At 48.0% G+C, this 16,778-nt stretch overlaps 1 protein-coding gene across 1 annotated transcript; it reads left to right on the top strand.

The window, feature by feature from the left end:
- Positions 1 to 4,737: 4,737 nt before the first annotated feature.
- LOC121272296 (gamma-aminobutyric acid receptor-associated protein) lies at positions 4,738 to 15,167 on the top strand. The gene is made up of 4 exons (XM_041178875.1): positions 4,738 to 5,014; positions 10,568 to 10,646; positions 13,581 to 13,699; positions 14,687 to 15,167. The coding sequence occupies exons 1-4, from the start codon at positions 4,925 to 4,927 to the stop codon at positions 14,750 to 14,752; spliced, it is 354 nt and encodes a 117-aa protein (XP_041034809.1). The 5' UTR covers positions 4,738 to 4,924; the 3' UTR covers positions 14,753 to 15,167.
- The last annotated feature ends 1,611 nt before the right edge of the window (positions 15,168 to 16,778 follow it).

Below are 16,778 nucleotides of genomic sequence, written 5' to 3'. Positions count from 1 at the left end.
AGCAGTGGGTGCTGGGTTAATGCATTGGCAGCGAGTGCTGGGTTAAAAGCAGCAGGTGCTGGGTTAATGCATTGGCAGTGGGTGCTGGGTTAATGTATTGGCAGCAGGTGCTGGGTTAATAGCAGTGGGTGCTGGGTTAATGCATTGACAGTGGGTGCTGGGTTAATGCATACACAGCGGGTGCTGGATTAATGTATTGGCAGTGGGTGCTGGGTTAATAGCAGTGGGTGCTGGGTTAGTGCATTGGCAGCGAGTGCTGGGTTAATGCATTGGCAGTGGGTGCTAGGTTAATGCATTGGCAGTGGGAGCTGGGTTAATGCATTGGCAGTGGGTGCTAGGTTAATGCATTGGCAGTGGGTGCTGGGTTAATGCATTGGCAGTGGGTGCTGGGTTAATGCATACACAGCGGGTGCTGGATTAATGTATTGGCAGTGGGTGCTGGGTTAATAGCAGTGGGTGCTGGGTTAATGCATTGGCAGTGAGTGCTGGGTTAATGCATTGGCAGTGGGTGCTGGTTAATGCATTGGCAGTGGGTGCTAGGTTAATGCATTGGCAGTGGGTGCTAGGTTAATGCATTGGCAGTGGGTGCTGGGTTAATGCATACACAGCGGGTGCTGGATTAATGTATTGGTAGTGGGTGCTGGGTTAATGGCAGTGGGTGCTAGGTTAATGCATTGGCAGTGGGTGCTGGGTTAATGCATTAGCAGTGGGTGCTGGGTTAATGCATTGGCAGTGGGTGCTAGGTTAATGCATTGGCAGTGGGTGCTGGGTTAATGCATTGGCAGTGGGTGCTGGGTTAATGTATTGGCAGTGGGTGCTGGGTTAATGCATTGGCAGTGGGTGCTGGGTTAATGCATACACAGCGGGTGCTGGGTTAATGTATTGGCAGTGGGTGCTGGGTTAATGCATTGGCAGTGGGTGCTAGGTTAATGTATTGGCAGCGGATGCTTTGTTAATATATTGGCAGTGTGTGCTGGGTTAATGCATTGGCAGTGTGTGCTCGGTTAATACTTTGGCAGTGGGTGCTGGGTTAATAGCAGCAGGTTCTGGGTTAATGTATTGGCAGTGGATGCTGGGTTAATGCATTGGCAGTGGGTGCTGAGTTAATATATTGCCAGTGGGTGCTGGGTTAATAGTGGGTGCTGGGTTAATGCATTGGCAGTGGGTGCTGGGTTAATGCATTGGCAGCGGGTGCTGGGTTAATGTATTGGCAGTGGGTGCTGGGTTAATGCATTGCCAGTGGGTGCTGGGTTAATGCATTGCCAGTGGGTGACAGGTTAATGTATTGGCAGTGGGTGCTGGGTTAATGCATTAGCGGTGGGTGCTGGGTTAATACATAGGCAGCGGGTGCTGGGTTAATAACAGTGGGTGCTGGGTTAATGCATAGACAGTGGGTACTGGGTTAATGTATTGGCAGTGGGTGCTGGGTTAATGCATTAGCAGTGGGTGCTGGGTTAATGCATTGGCAGTGGGTGCTGGGTTAATGCATTAGCAGTGGGTGCTGGGTTAATGCATTGGCAGTGGGTGCTAGGTTAATGCATTGGCAGTGGGTGCTGGGTTAATGCATTGGCAGTGGGTGCTGGGTTAATGTATTGGCAGTGGGTGCTGGGTTAATGCATTGGCAGTGGGTGCTGGGTTAATGCATACACAGCGGGTGCTGGGTTAATGTATTGGCAGTGGGTGCTGGGTTAATGCATTGGCAGTGGGTGCTAGGTTAATGTATTGGCAGCGGATGCTTTGTTAATATATTGGCAGTGTGTGCTGGGTTAATGCATTGGCAGTGTGTGCTGGGTTAATACTTTGGCAGTGGGTGCTGGGTTAATAGCAGCAGGTTCTGGGTTAATGTATTGGCAGTGGATGCTGGGTTAATGCATTGGCAGTGGGTGCTGAGTTAATATATTGCCAGTGGGTGCTGGGTTAATAGTGGGTGCTGGGTTAATGCATTGGCAGTGGGTGCTGGGTTAATGCATTGGCAGCGGGTGCTGGGTTAATGTATTGGCAGTGGGTGCTGGGTTAATGCATTGCCAGTGGGTGCTGGGTTAATGCATTGCCAGTGGGTGACAGGTTAATGTATTGGCAGTGGGTGCTGGGTTAATGCATACACAGCGGGTGCTGGATTAATGTATTGGTAGTGGGTGCTGGGTTAATGGCAGTGGGTGCTAGGTTAATGCATTGGCAGTGGGTGCTGGGTTAATGCATTAGCAGTGGGTGCTGGGTTAATGCATTGGCAGTGGGTGCTAGGTTAATGCATTGGCAGTGGGTGCTGGGTTAATGCATTGGCAGTGGGTGCTGGGTTAATGTATTGGCAGTGGGTGCTGGGTTAATGCATTGGCAGTGGGTGCTGGGTTAATGCATACACAGCGGGTGCTGGGTTAATGTATTGGCAGTGGGTGCTGGGTTAATGCATTGGCAGTGGGTGCTAGGTTAATGTATTGGCAGCGGATGCTTTGTTAATATATTGGCAGTGTGTGCTGGGTTAATGCATTGGCAGTGGGTGCTGGGTTAATGTATTGGCAGTGGGTGCTGGGTTAATGCATTGGCAGTGGGTGCTGGGTTAATGCATACACAGCGGGTGCTGGGTTAATGCATTGGCAGTGGGTGCTGGGTTAATGCATACACAGCGGGTGCTGGGTTAATGTATTGGCAGTGGGTGCTGGGTTAATGCATTGGCAGTGGGTGCTAGGTTAATGTATTGGCAGCGGATGCTTTGTTAATATATTGGCAGTGTGTGCTGGGTTAATGCATTGGCAGTGTGTGCTGGGTTAATACTTTGGCAGTGGGTGCTGGGTTAATAGCAGCAGGTTCTGGGTTAATGTATTGGCAGTGGATGCTGGGTTAATGCATTGGCAGTGGGTGCTGAGTTAATATATTGCCAGTGGGTGCTGGGTTAATAGTGGGTGCTGGGTTAATGCATTGGCAGTGGGTGCTGGGTTAATGCATTGGCAGCGGGTGCTGGGTTAATGTATTGGCAGTGGGTCCTGGGTTAATGCATTGCCAGTGGGTGCTGGGTTAATGCATTGCCAGTGGGTGACAGGTTAATGTATTGGCAGTGGGTGCTGGGTTAATGCATTAGCGGTGGGTGCTGGGTTAATACACAGGCAGCGGGTGCTGGGTTAATAACAGTGGGTGCTGGGTTAATGCATAGACAGTGGGTACTGGGTTAATGTATTGGCAGTGGGTGCTGGGTTAATGCATTAGCAGTGGGTGCTGGGTTAATGCATTGGCAGTGGGTGCTGGGTTAATGCATTAGCAGTGGGTGCTGGGTTAATGCATTGGCAGTGGGTGCTAGGTTAATGCATTGGCAGTGGGTGCTGGGTTAATGCATTGGCAGTGGGTGCTGGGTTAATGTATTGGCAGTGGGTGCTGGGTTAATGCATTGGCAGTGGGTGCTGGGTTAATGCATACACAGCGGGTGCTGGGTTAATGTATTGGCAGTGGGTGCTGGGTTAATGCATTGGCAGTGGGTGCTAGGTTAATGTATTGGCAGCGGATGCTTTGTTAATATATTGGCAGTGTGTGCTGGGTTAATGCATTGGCAGTGTGTGCTGGGTTAATACTTTGGCAGTGGGTGCTGGGTTAATAGCAGCAGGTTCTGGGTTAATGTATTGGCAGTGGATGCTGGGTTAATGCATTGGCAGTGGGTGCTGAGTTAATATATTGCCAGTGGGTGCTGGGTTAATAGTGGGTGCTGGGTTAATGCATTGGCAGTGGGTGCTGGGTTAATGCATTGGCAGTGGGTGCTGGGTTAATGCATTGGCAGCGGGTGCTGGGTTAATGTATTGGCAGTGGGTGCTGGGTTAATGCATTGCCAGTGGGTGCTGGGTTAATGCATTGCCAGTGGGTGACAGGTTAATGTATTGGCAGTGGGTGCTGGGTTAATGCATTAGCGGTGGGTGCTGGGTTAATACATAGGCAGCGGGTGCTGGGTTAATAACAGTGGGTGCTGGGTTAATGCATAGACAGTGGGTACTGGGTTAATGTATTGGCAGTGGGTGCTGGGTTAATGCATTAGCAGCAGGTGCTGGGTTAATGTATTGGCAGTGGGTGCTGGGTTAATGCATTAGCAGTGGGTGCTGGGTTAATGCATTGGCAGTGGGTGCTGGGTTAATGCATTGGCAGTGGGTGCTGGGTTAATGCATTAGCAGTGGGTGCTGGGTTAATGCATTAGCAGTGGGTGCTGGGTTAATGCATAGACAGTGGGTGCTGGTGTCCCAAAGAGACTCAAGGGGCTGCTGCTGGTGTCAGGTGACCTGCGGGAGGGGGCGCGGCGGTGCGGGAGGAGGGGCGTGGCCGACGGCGTCGTCTCGTGACCCTATTGTGACGACGAACCGCAGCACCGCCCGCCGGCGGGGCTCATGTCTCCCTCCGCCGGGAGCCGCTGTGCGCACGCGCGGGGTGGAATCGAAAGCGGTCAGCCAAAGTCGGCAACAGCAGAAAAGGAGGACGGGGAGCCCGTCCGTCCCCCAGCGAGGCGGCCGGGCGGGGTTTCTGAGGCGAAAAGAGGCGCTCCCGGGCCGATAGTGTGAAGGGACTATTTTGTTTTGGTGGTGGTGGTGGTGGTGGGTAGGCGGGGGTGGTGAGGCGGCGCCGGTTTGTGTGAATAGGTTAGGGTGGGGGAGGGGCTGTGTCAATCCGCGGGAGGCGGCGGCGGGAGGAGGTGGAGGTCAGTCAGTCAGTCAGTCAGTCAGAGGGAGAGAGAGAGAGAGAGAGGGAGGATTAAAGAGGCGAATAAACCCCCCCCCCTCACCCACCCACCCACCCCACCACCCTCCGGAGAGCTGAGAGAGATCGGGAGAGAGGCTCCAAAAACCCCGCGGGAGGGAGAAAGGAATCGAGTCGGGAACGCGAGCGAGGCCCCGGATCGCGGCCGGAACGCGAAGGCCCGAGGCGGACACCGAGCGTCGAGTGAGGGAGAGAAGCGGGGATGAAGTTCCAGTACAAGGAGGAGCACCTGTTCGAGAAGAGGCGCTCCGAGGGCGAGAAGATCCGCAAGAAATACCCGGACCGGGTCCCGGTTAGTGCCGACTCTCTTTCTCTCCCCCCCCCCCCCCCACCCCCCCCCCTTAACTAGTCTAACTAGCTTAACAACCTGACTCACTCTCTCTACCCCCTCACCTGTCAAACAATTAGCGTAACCAGGGACTGGGTAACCAACTTAACTAATGCGCAGACTTCTGTAACCAGCTGCTAAACAAGTTAACTAACGTAACCAGCCTAACTAACCAAAGGGTTGATATACACAACCTAACAGGTTGATATCACCAGTTGTTAAGTAGCCTAACGAGCTGTGAAACCGGCTGCTAACCAGCCTAACTAATAGACAGATTGGTGTAACTAATATGTAACTAATAATTGGTGTAACCCACTACTAACCAGCCTAACTAATAGACAGATTGGTGTAACCCACCACTAACCAGCCTAACCAATAGATTGGTGTAACCCACTGCTAGCCAGCCTAACTAATAGACAGATTGGTGTAACCCACTGCTAACCAGCCTAACCAATAGACAGATTGGTGTAACCCACTGCTAACCAGCCTAACCAATAGACAGATTGGTGTAACCCACTGCTAACCAGCCTAACCAATATATTGGTGTAACCCTCCGCTAACCAGCCTGACTAATAGATTGGTGTAACCCTCCGCTAACCAGCCTGACTAATAGATGGATTGATGTAACCGACTACTCAGCAGCTTAGCTAACATACAGCTTGTTGTAACCAGCTGTTAAGGAGCCTAGCATGCAGACAACTGTAACTAGCTAATTAATGTACAGTCTCCTGTAATTAGCTTCTAACCAGGATAACTAACGCACAGGCTGATCTCCCTGCTGCTAACTAGCCAAACTAGCACACAGCTTGGTATGAGCGGCTGTGGACTTGTCGTGAGCCTTGGAGATTATTAATCGATTAGTGCGACAAAAATCTGAGCTACCGGTTATAGAACTGAATAAACTAGCTAACGTAATTAGTGTGATGGTATCTTACTGAATAAATAAACGGGCTGTGGATGCTCTCGATAAAACCAATTTTAAAATGGGGCAGCACACTCGACTCGGAATCAAGAGGGATCCGTGTCTCGAGGGCAGATATAACCTGAACTGACTCCGGCGCGGAGGGAGGGAGCGCTGCGCGGTCGGCGCTGAGGGAGCCAGCGCGGTGCTGTCAGCACTGAGGTCACGTCTGTCCCCCCTCAGGTGGACATAAAAGATCCTGCGGCCACTGTTGGAAGAGGAGAGGCACTCCCTTTGGTTTTTTTCATCCAATGGGTTTTGGGCTCTGGAACTCACCGCCTGAAAGGGTAGTAGAGGCAGAAACACTTGACTCTTTAAAAATGTGCCTGGATGTGCACCTCAAATGCCATAGCCTGCAGGACTACGGTCCAAATGCTCGAAAGTGGGGTTAGGCTGGGCGACTCGTTTGTTGGGCAGAGTGGCCTCTTTCTGTGTCGTAAACTTCAATGGTACTCTGGCCAATATTTAGCTCGGTGAGCACTGAAGAATTGGTTATTATCGCATTGATGTTTGTGGAATCTTGCTCTGCATCAGCTGCCTGTCTTGTTTCTATGTTCCAGGACCGCTGCACTTCAAAAGCATTTCAGTGGATGTTAAAGCTTAGGACATTCGGAGGTTATGAATGACTCTGTAGAAATATAAAGAGGCCATAATCAGATCAGTTATGATCTTATCGAATGACAGAAGTAGGCTCAAGGGACCAAATGGCCCAGTCCCATTTATTGTGGTTTTATGTATTCTAACCTGCTGTGCTTTTCCAGTGAGTGCTTTAACATCAGTAAAACGCGCTGCGTTGCTGCAGCATATTCCTGTTTTTAAAGAGAGTCCTCTCACTTGCCACTGTCCTGTCAGTCTGTCAGCAATCCATGTAGACTGGAGCAGACAGTTTCACAGTCAGGTGTGTTCCAGTGACAGGTGCAGCTTCCTCAGATTTTAAAATCTTGTCATGTTGGCAACGTCAACACAATCCCTGTAAACTGGTTAGGCATTGAATTCTGAATGTTGCCCATCAATCCATGTCTGGTGACCTCGCCTGCCAGCCTTGTTAATGCTGCAACCGCACAGTATAAATCCAGTGGACAGGCTGTAACCTGCCCACTGTCTGTGATCTTGGCAGGGGGAAAGTTGGCGCCCTCTGGGAACTGTCCTCCTGCTGTAGTCCTGATCTCTGCTGTCGGTGTCGCCATTTCCTGTGGCTTTAGCAGCAGAAGCACTGTGACAGAAATCCGTGCCAGTAAGAGGAAATGCACAGGATGCCTGGGAGTAACATGAATTTGTAATAGGAGGGCTTAAAACACATTGCGCATGATTGCGGAGAATTCTTCAACTGCAGTATGTGTGTGTGTCTGCCCACATAGAGCCAATAGGGCTCCTGGTCTGTACACAGTCATTGCAGCACAGACAGAAGCTATTCGAACCATGTTCTTACAGTTATGTTAAATGCATAACAGGAGGTTCATGTTGTGTTGTGAAATGGTGATGCTTTAGCAAGTTTGACTGTGGTCAGATCCCAGGGCTGACCCGTCCCCTCTTTCTGCCCCAGCTCCCTACCTCCATACCTACCATGTGTTTTTAAATTTGCGTAAAAATCAACTCTAGTGAATGAAGAGCCAACGGCAGGCAAAGCTGCCCAAAAATGGGGCACTAAATTTGGCAATTTGTGCTCCTGTGTTTGGTGGGGATTGACACATGGAGAATGGAACTAAAAGTGCACTGGAATTCATTGGAAGCTCGATTGGTTGTGCCTTCGACTCCGACTGTGGGTCCACTTGACTCTCCTAGGTTGATGCTGCAGTGCAGTGCAGCACCTCAGAGATGTTAAACCTAGCCCATCTTCGCCCCCTTGGGTGAATGTAAGCTATCCTGTGGTACCATTTGAAGAGCAGGTGAGTTCTCCCCTGGGTTCTGTCCAGACGAGCTGGCTGTTAACCTGTTGTTTGTGGGATCTTGCCGTGTGCAGTTGGCAGCTGTGCTACTCTTTGCAAGTCACTTAGCTCTAATTCAAGTTTTTCTTTATTGGATGTGAAACAGGAAATTGATTGCAAAGTGTGCTGATGGACACTTCAAATCCAAACCTGTCATTACAGCTGGCTGAGCTACTGAAATGTTGCTCTGTCTTCAAATGGTTGCTGGGCTTGTGCTGCATGTACAACATTCTCTGCTGCTTCCGCACAACCAGCAGAAACAGAATCATAGCAATTTCCGACATGGGAGGCCATTCGGCCCATTATCTACCTGCTGGCCAGTAAGGGCCTTCCAGCTTGATCCCACTTTCCAGCTCCTTGGTCCAGAGCTCTGTAGGCTACAGCACTCAGGTGCAGATCCAAATAGTTTTGGACTGCAACGTGGGTCTCTGCCTCTACCACCCTTTCGGACAGATGCCTACCAAAATCTGGGTTCAAGTAAATTGCTCCTGGGGAGGTGGCGACAAAGTGGTAACGTCACTGAGCTAGTAATCCAGAGGCCCAAGTTAATGTCCTGGGGACATGGGTTTAAATCCCACCATGGGAACTGGTGGAATTTAAATTCAACTAATGAATCTGGAATATAAATAAGGCTAGTCTTAGTAATGGTGACCATTACAATCATCATCGATTGTTGGTTCATGGATGTCCTTAAGGGAAGGTCTGGTCTGGCCTACATGTGACTCCAGACCCACGGCAGTGCTGTTGACTCTTAACTCCCCCTCTGAAATAGCCTAGCAAACCACTCAGTTCAAGGGCAGTAGGGATGGGCAACCAAAAGTTGGCCTTGCCAGCGACACCCATATCCCATGAAAGAATAAATATTAAATAAACCCTCTAATCCTTCTGCTAATCACTTGATTAATAACCAGGGGGAGTAGATTTCAAGGGGTTGAGTGTAAGGCCCGATGTCGATGTGATTTCAGGGGTGAATGTTGGTGTAACCCAGTTTCCGGGCGGATGATTTCTCATTTAAACCATCTTGCTCCTTGCTCTAGTTCCATCCATGGGTTTTAATAATTAGTAAATGGTTTACTGGTAGCTGTAGAGTAAACCCTGAAGATAGGGTACACAACTCATTCAGAAGAGAAACAATCTTGAAAGTGAAAACAAAAACACCTGGAAAAACTCAGGTCTGACAGCATCTGCAGAGAGGAACACAGTTAACGTTTCGAGTCCATATGACTCTTCAGCAGAACAGAACCTTAGTTCTGTTGAATCATATGGACTCGCAACGTTAACTATGTTCCTCTCCACAGATGCTGTCAGACCTGCTGAGTTTTTCCAGGTGTTTTTGTCTTGGATTTCCAGCATCCGCAGTTTTTTGCTTTTAATCTTGAAAGTGAGTTTGCCGGTTTAATAGGTTAGCTTTACTTGGCGGTAGATCCGTTATACTCCAGGGGGGGATATAGCTGCAGGGTTTTTTTGAGTTTGCAACTTTCTCTAATGGGTTCTGCTTTTAGCTTCTGTAATTCCTGTAATTGAGAACCTGGGCAGTGGTTTCAGTTTCCATGGGCTGCTCTGCAAACTTCCGAGGAAGTCATTCTATTTTCTGCTTCACGTTGGTCATTGTACAGCTGTGTCTGCAGGAGGTGAAGCTAAAAAAAGGAGGTGAAAGAGGCAGCAGTGTCTGCAGCAAGCTGGAGGAAGCTGAGCCATGGTGAAAGGTCAGAATTGCAGAAGGCACTCACGGGGCTGGTAGGTATTGTTCTAATGACTGTGGCCTGGGTGCAGAAGTTCTCTCGGGCAGGATGCAGTGTCTTAGGTCACAGCTTGGTTTACAGTTTCCAAGCTCACAAAGGGTGTAACAACTGGTGTCATTGTTGGAGTGTGTCACAATTTGGCCCATCACTCACACTACTGACACGCTGATTTCTGGTTAAGACTTAGCACTTTGATAAGATTTGAACATTTTGGTAGTTTAACCTGGATTGTGAAGTTAGGAGGAAAAACCCTTAATTGTATCCCTATTGCTACTTTCCCTCATCTTTACTCACCGTCTGTGTCTGTCTAAATTAGCAACTTGCAACTAGGAGAGGTGCTGGACAGCTGAATAGCCTGGGCAGTACTGGTCCAGCCCAACAGGAGTATCTTGCATGTAGAAGAGTGCAGGTCCACTGAATGTCAGCCCTGCCAAAAACTAGAATTGAGCAAAAAAGATGTTAGCAGTGTTTACAAGGCTTGTAATTGGGGGCCAACGTACTTTATAGAAATCATACCCGATGTTCTTAATCATTTCCAATCGCTGCAAGGCCCTGGAACCATCAGCACGGCACCCTGGTGTAATGCAGCTCGAAAATGCTGTCCTCCAGGTGCAACCCAGGCGGATACTCCAGTTGTACTCCTGTCTCCCTGGCGGGGTTTGAATCAACTGTTTTTTAAAAAATGAGAAAATGGGGCCCAGTCCCTTCACCGAACATCGTGTTCGCATCTCTCCACCAGCCCTTGCAGCAGGCAGCATGTTTCCCTAATTCTGTGATCAAATGATTCGCGTTCATTATGTACCTCAGGTATCTCAGCCTTTGGTTTGTAAACTGGAAAGACAACTTCAAAGGTGGGGATTATTTTAATGCTTCTCTTTTGCATGTACAGGTGATCGTGGAGAAAGCTCCAAAGGCCAGGATAGGGGACCTTGACAAGAAGAAGTACCTCGTGCCATCTGACCTGACAGGTAAACCGTCGCTGCCTGTGTTTTTCTGCCTGTCCCTCCACAGGCACACTGTCTATTTAGTACCAGGAATGTTCAGGGGTTGTTGAGTTCAGGTCTGGTGTGTCAATGGTGGCTGCGCTCACCTGCATATCTTTGATCAGGCCACAAAAGTGAGCAATGTTTAAATCTCAACCCTATTTGAAGCGTTTTGTATTTTAGTGGCTCTGTTTAAACTCCACCGGTTTATCTGCGAGGCTGCATTAATGTGGGATCTTTTTCTTAATTTGAGCTGCTCGAGTTTATTCCCTGGAAGAGAAGTCATCAAAAAATGTTTTTATGGAATGTGGGTGTCGCTGTCAAGGCCAGTGTTTATTGCCTATCCCATTTCAGAGGGCAGCCACATCACAGTGGGTCATGAGTCACGTGTAGAACAGACCGGATAATATTGGCAGATTTCCCTCCCTGTAGGACATTAGTGAACCCTGGTTTTTATGATGATTGATAACAGTTTCATGGTCACCATTACTGAGACTAGCTTTCAGTTCCAGATTTTTATTAATTTGAAGTTGAGTTCCACCAGCTGCCATAGAGGGATTTGAACCCTGGGCCCCAGGATTACTAGCCCAGTGACATTGCGTTACCACCATGTCGCTGCCTCCCTCGAAATCAGAGCCTGGAAAACATTAAGCATACAAATGGGGTTCTCTTGGATTGAACCAAAATGGCTGCCAGGAATTTGCTGCTTTGTGTAGTACAGGTATCCTGAACTAGCTCAGGAGCGAGGGAGGTAACTACTCCTTAAATATGCAGTCTCACTGGGATGAAGGTTCAGCAGGTTTTGTTGGTAAAGGTGTGTTTGTCCTCTTTCTCTGCTAAAAGAAGTTTACTGAACCCCAGTTCGAGCTGCAACAAGCACCTACTAGTGTTTTAATTGAATGATATACTTAAAGTGATTGCATCTGCCAAGTCTGCGCTGTGGCTATCTGTGTCCTGCCCTCTTTGCTGAGTTGTATATTTGTGTGCACGTCAGGGCTGTACCCCCTCTGCCATCTTCTTGGACAGTCTTGACACAGTGTGTGGCATATGTTGGTGCAAGGCCCCTTCCTCAGTATTTCAGGGCTGCAGCATTTGCCGATTGGTGGATCACTTTATGGATCTGTTTTTGACATAATCTGCATCAAGTTCCTGGATCGATTTCAATGTCTCTGCCTAGCCCGTGAATCACCTAGTTCCACTCTCTGGCATTATGTGATATAATTGTGTAATATGTGCTTCTGAAACACTGGAAAAGCAAGACATGAAAAGCAGAGGCTGTTAATGTTGGAACTGCAAAATGAAAAACACAGCAGACCAGTCAGCAGCCTCCTTTGAGCATCCAGACAAATAACCCTTTCCTCTCTAGACCTGTGTAGGAGCAGAAGTAGGCCATTTGGTCCATCAAGTCAGCTCCACCATTCAATGAAATCATGGCTGATCTGATAATCCTCAACTCCATTTCCTGCCTTTTCCCCATACCCCTTGATTCCCTTACTGATTAAAAATCTGTCTATCTCAGCCTTGAATATACTTAACGACCCAGCCCCGACAACCCTCTGTCGTAAAGAATTCCACAGATTCACTACCCTCCGAGAGAAGAAATTCCTCCTCATCTCTGTTTTAAATGGGCGCCCCTTTACTCTGAGATTATACCCTCTGGTCCTAGACTATCCCACAAGGGGAAACCACCTCTCAGCATCTACCCTGTCAAGCCCCCTAAGAATCTAAAGAAAAGTCATACAGACTTGAAACGTTAACTGTTTTCTCTCCACAGATGCTGCTAGCTCTTTTTCTGTCAACAGATGCTGTTAGACCTGCTGAGTTTTTCTAGCATTTTCTGTTTTTGTTTCTGATTTCCAGCATCTGCAGTATTTTGCTTTTTTCCCCCCTAAGAGTCTTATATGTTTCAATAAGGCCACCTTTCCTTCTAAATTCCAATGAATACAGGACCAACCTACTCAACCTTTCCTCATAACAGAATCCCTCCATACCCGGGATGAACCTAGTGAACCTTCTCTGTACTGCCTCCAATGCCAGTATATCTTTCCTTTAGATAAGGGAACCAAAACTGTTCGCAGTATTTTAGGTGTAGTCTAACTAGTGCCTTATGTAGTTTTAGCAAGACTTCCCTATTTTTATACTCCATTCCCTTTGAAATAAAGGCCAACGTTCCATTTGCCTTTCCTATTACCTGTTGAGCTTGAATGTTAGCTATTTGGGATTCATGCACAAGGACTCCCAAATCCCTCTGTGCTGCAGCTTTCTGCAGTCTTTCCATTTAAAAAAAATATTCAGCTCCTCTATTCTTCCTGCCAAAGTGCATAACCTCATGTTCCCACATATTCCAGCTGCCATGTTTTTGCCTACTCATTTAACCTGTCTATATCCCTCTGTAGGCTCCTTGTGTCATCCTCACCACTTGCCTTCCCACCTATTTTTTTTTGTGCCATCTTCAAACTTAGCAATAGTACATTCACTTCCCTCATCCAAGTCATTAATATACATTAAGCTGCCTTGATTTCAGGAGCGCTGCGCAGTCCCAGGCTCAGCAGCTGGGAGGGAGTGATGAAACAGATGCTTTCTCACAGGAAATGAGAATGGTGAGGGAGACGGGAGGGTTTTTCCCTTTTGGTGCACCCCAAGATTTTTAAATTTGCAACCATCACTGGCTGAGATGCTGACAGTACAACTCCACAAGCGTGCTCTTCACCTTGCAGCCTTTGTGTGTCTGCCTAGACACTGAGAATCAGCAGGATGTTCAAAGCTGGAAGTGTTGTCCTGCCCTTGTCTGACATCCAGTAATTGTAGCGTCGCCCATTGAGGAAGCTGGCGCCTTTTTAGGAACTGGTTCAGTGTCATCGTAGCGCTGTGTTTTGTTTCATTTCTGCTCACTCCTTTTTGTTTTCTGTCTTTCTGCAGTTGGACAGTTCTACTTCCTGATTCGAAAGCGCATTCACCTGAGAGCTGAGGATGCCCTCTTCTTTTTTGTAAACAATGTCATTCCACCAACCAGTGCAACCATGGGGCAGCTCTACCAGGTCAGTAATGGAAAGCTGGGTTACAGGCTTGTCTGGACTGCTGCTTACATTTAAAAGCTCTTTGTTTGAGTCAACAGTGCACACCATGATTAAACCTGGGGACTTTCTTGCTCTGTGCCACACTAGGGAGTTCACCGATTGACCTAAAGGCAGGTAAAGGGTGTTGAAGAGTTCTTTGTTTTTTTAGTAAATCCCTGAACAAAATCTGTCCACCAAAGGCTGTGATATCCTTTCCAGCTAATCCCCATGGAAGGTTTTTGCGAAACTGTTTTAAGCTCAGCTTTCCGGATGTAAGGTGGCCGCCTCATCGCAGTGTTTTGTATCGCGCAGGATCGTGATCAGACGTGACAGCCAGGTCCCAGCGACAGGGCTGTTGGGGGTGTAGGTATTTGAGCTGCTCTGCCTTGTGCTCATTGTTGTCTGTGGCCCAGCGGGTAGCACACTTGCCTCTGATCACCAGCTCATAGCTTCAAGTCCAGAGGGCTGAGTATAAAATCAGGCACCGAGGGAGTGCTGCACTATCAGAGGAGCCCTTTCTCAGATAAGACGTTAAACTGAGGCCTTGTCTGCTTATCTCATACAGACCCCACAGCACCATCTGAGTGCAGGGGACTTCTCTTCGGTGACCCAGCCAATATTTATCCCTCTGCTAGTGTCACTAAAACTGGATTATCTGACCATCAGAATGCTGATAGTGGGAACTTGCTTGTGTGCAAACTGCTGGTTACAGCAGCAACTGAAATTCAAAGGCCCAAGAGCTTTCGGACAGCCTGAGGTTGTGAAAGGTGCTATATAAATGCAGATCTTCCACCCTCCCCCCAAATTCTCCATCTGGCCCACTCTTCTCAGACATGGGATGTTTCAAAAATTCCCCAGCTTGCAAACTCGTGTGAAACTTTAGTGTGGGTATGAAGAACAGTAGGTGCAGGGAACCTGAAGGCCTGCCTAATCCAGTCTTCCTTTCTCTTTCCCCATTTTGTTTCTCAGGAGCATCATGAAGAGGATTTCTTTTTGTACATCGCTTACAGTGATGAGAGCGTTTACGGAATATAACGCCTGCATTGCTGCTGATGGCTTCAGAGGCTGAGCGTTCTCGCGTCCTGCACTTCCTGGTGTGTTCTATAAATGCTGATCTTTTTGTGTTTCTGTCATAACCTGGATAAATGGAGAAGGGCCTCAAGGGTAGGGGGAGCGGAAGATGGAGTAATCCTTTTGTTGACTTCTTTTGATTTGTTGAGTTTCTGAGCTCTGCTGTCACTATTTCTGCAGTCCTGCTTTTGCCTCTTTTATTTGTTCCTTTTTTTGGGGGGGGTGGGGGGGTGGGGATCTTTCAACCTCGATTATTGGTTTGCCCATAATGTCAACTCAAAGCTGATTGGATGAATCTTTCGCCAACTGTGCTGTCTAGCTGCCAAAGGACACACCTCATGTACCGTGGAAGCTAATAATAAAACATCAGTACACAGTGTGTCAGTGTTGTTCATTATATTTCCCTCCGGTGTCTTCCCTTTTGCAGGTTTGGCATGCCTGCACTAGCGCTTGCCCTTGGCTCTGGAGCTGCTCCCTGTGGTCCCAGTGCCTTGTCTTTTTCCCCTAATTTCAAATCCTCACCCTTTTTTTGTAATCGTGGTCATCTCGGCCTTATTTGGATCTGATGCAATGATATTGCCTGCCCTAATAACCTTCAGTAAGGGTGCAGGAGCTTCCTCCTCCTCATCTCTCTCTCTCTCTCTCTCTCTCTCTTCCCCACCCCCCCCCCCACTACTCAGCTCGTGATCTGGAATTTATAACCCTTTGTTATCATTTATCACGAGCCACTTTATATATAAAAAAAAATCTTTCAGTGCTTAGCACCTTGAGTGGGTTCCTGGGTTCCCCTCCTTTCCCATGGGGAGGGATTCTTTTTATTTCCACAACTATGCTATTAAAATAAAAATTTTAAAGCACATTCCAAAGCATTTCAAATTGAATATTACGGGAAGTGCAATAGAATTCAACTTTTCTCCACATTTGTTCCACCCTGAGGTGCCTCATTATGAGTTGCAATACTCTTGAGATTTAAAATATACATCCCATGTCAGGCATGCAGCTCAGGGTTCTATGCAGTTTCTAATCCATTAGCGTACTAAAGATGAAACGCTGTATGTAGATAGTAGTCTTTCCCCCATTGAGCATCTTGCAGCAGCTCCCCCAAGGGATACCTACCCTTTGCAGCTTGAGCGGGATTCGCATCTGGAACATAATGTGGGTCACTACACAAGGCAACTTCGGCGAGTTGTCACGTCCCTGTTCTGGGCTACCGGCTAGGGAAGGAAATTCTGTGAAAGGATTTCAGGTGGCGGGCAGTAAGAATAGCTTCTGTTTGGATTCTTATCAGGTTGTGTTTTTTTTTTCTTCAATTTGCCTGCCCTATGCAATTTGGATAATGGAGATCAAAATTTGGGATCCCACTGTCCAGTTGGTACTTCAGTGAAGCGAGAGAGTTGGCCAGCCTGTTCTTTTGAAAACCGAGTTTCAGAGGGCTGTCTGGTTATAGACTGGACAGAAGCTCGATGGGTTGTGTTGGCAGTATCGCTGCACTGTTGGGGTGTTTAGTCCCACAACGCCAACCCAGCAAGAAGCTATAAGTATTACAAGATGGAGGACCCACCGATACATTAGAAGGTTTTCCTTTTACAGGCTGTGTTTTTGTTTTTACCAAGCAGATGCACCTGTAAATGCAAAGTTCTCACCCCTATCAAAAAAAATCGATTTGGCCATGAAGTGATGGAGCGTGGCTGCTAAGTGCCTCAAACCCATGATCCTTGACATACACTGGAGATTGTAGTTGCTAATTCACCTGGGTCAAATTCACTTTCTCAATCTCTGATCTTGGGCAGCGGCTGTTGGGGCACATCTCTGGCAGGGTACAGAAGTCGGGTTTTCTCAAGGCAGTCACGGACATGTAGTTCATAACAGAGAGATCTGCCTTGTAAACCATCTTGCCTGGAACATGCAGAGACTTGTAATTTGCACCTATTCCCTTTTTATAGGGGGAGGCGATGGCATTGTGATATTGTTGCTGGGCTAGTAGTTCAGA

This window comes from Carcharodon carcharias, chromosome 33 (assembly GCF_017639515.1).
Source record: "Carcharodon carcharias isolate sCarCar2 chromosome 33, sCarCar2.pri, whole genome shotgun sequence".
Taxonomy (NCBI): domain Eukaryota; kingdom Metazoa; phylum Chordata; class Chondrichthyes; order Lamniformes; family Lamnidae; genus Carcharodon; species Carcharodon carcharias.
The sequence above is the reverse complement of the archived record's forward strand: the minus strand, read 5'-3'. Positions and strand labels throughout refer to the sequence as shown.

What these genes read in the sequence shown, in the direction of transcription:
- LOC121272296 (XM_041178875.1), top strand. Translation starts at nt 4,925, where the DNA reads ATGAAGTTCCAGTACAAGGAGGAGCACCTGTTCGAGAAGAGGCGCTCC. An exon ending in AATACCCGGACCGGGTCCCG is followed by an intron (nt 5,015 to 10,567) that starts GTTAGTGCCGAC and finishes TTGCATGTACAG; the next exon opens with GTGATCGTGGAGAAAGCTCC. An exon ending in CGTGCCATCTGACCTGACAG is followed by an intron (nt 10,647 to 13,580) that starts GTAAACCGTCGC and finishes GTCTTTCTGCAG; the next exon opens with TTGGACAGTTCTACTTCCTG.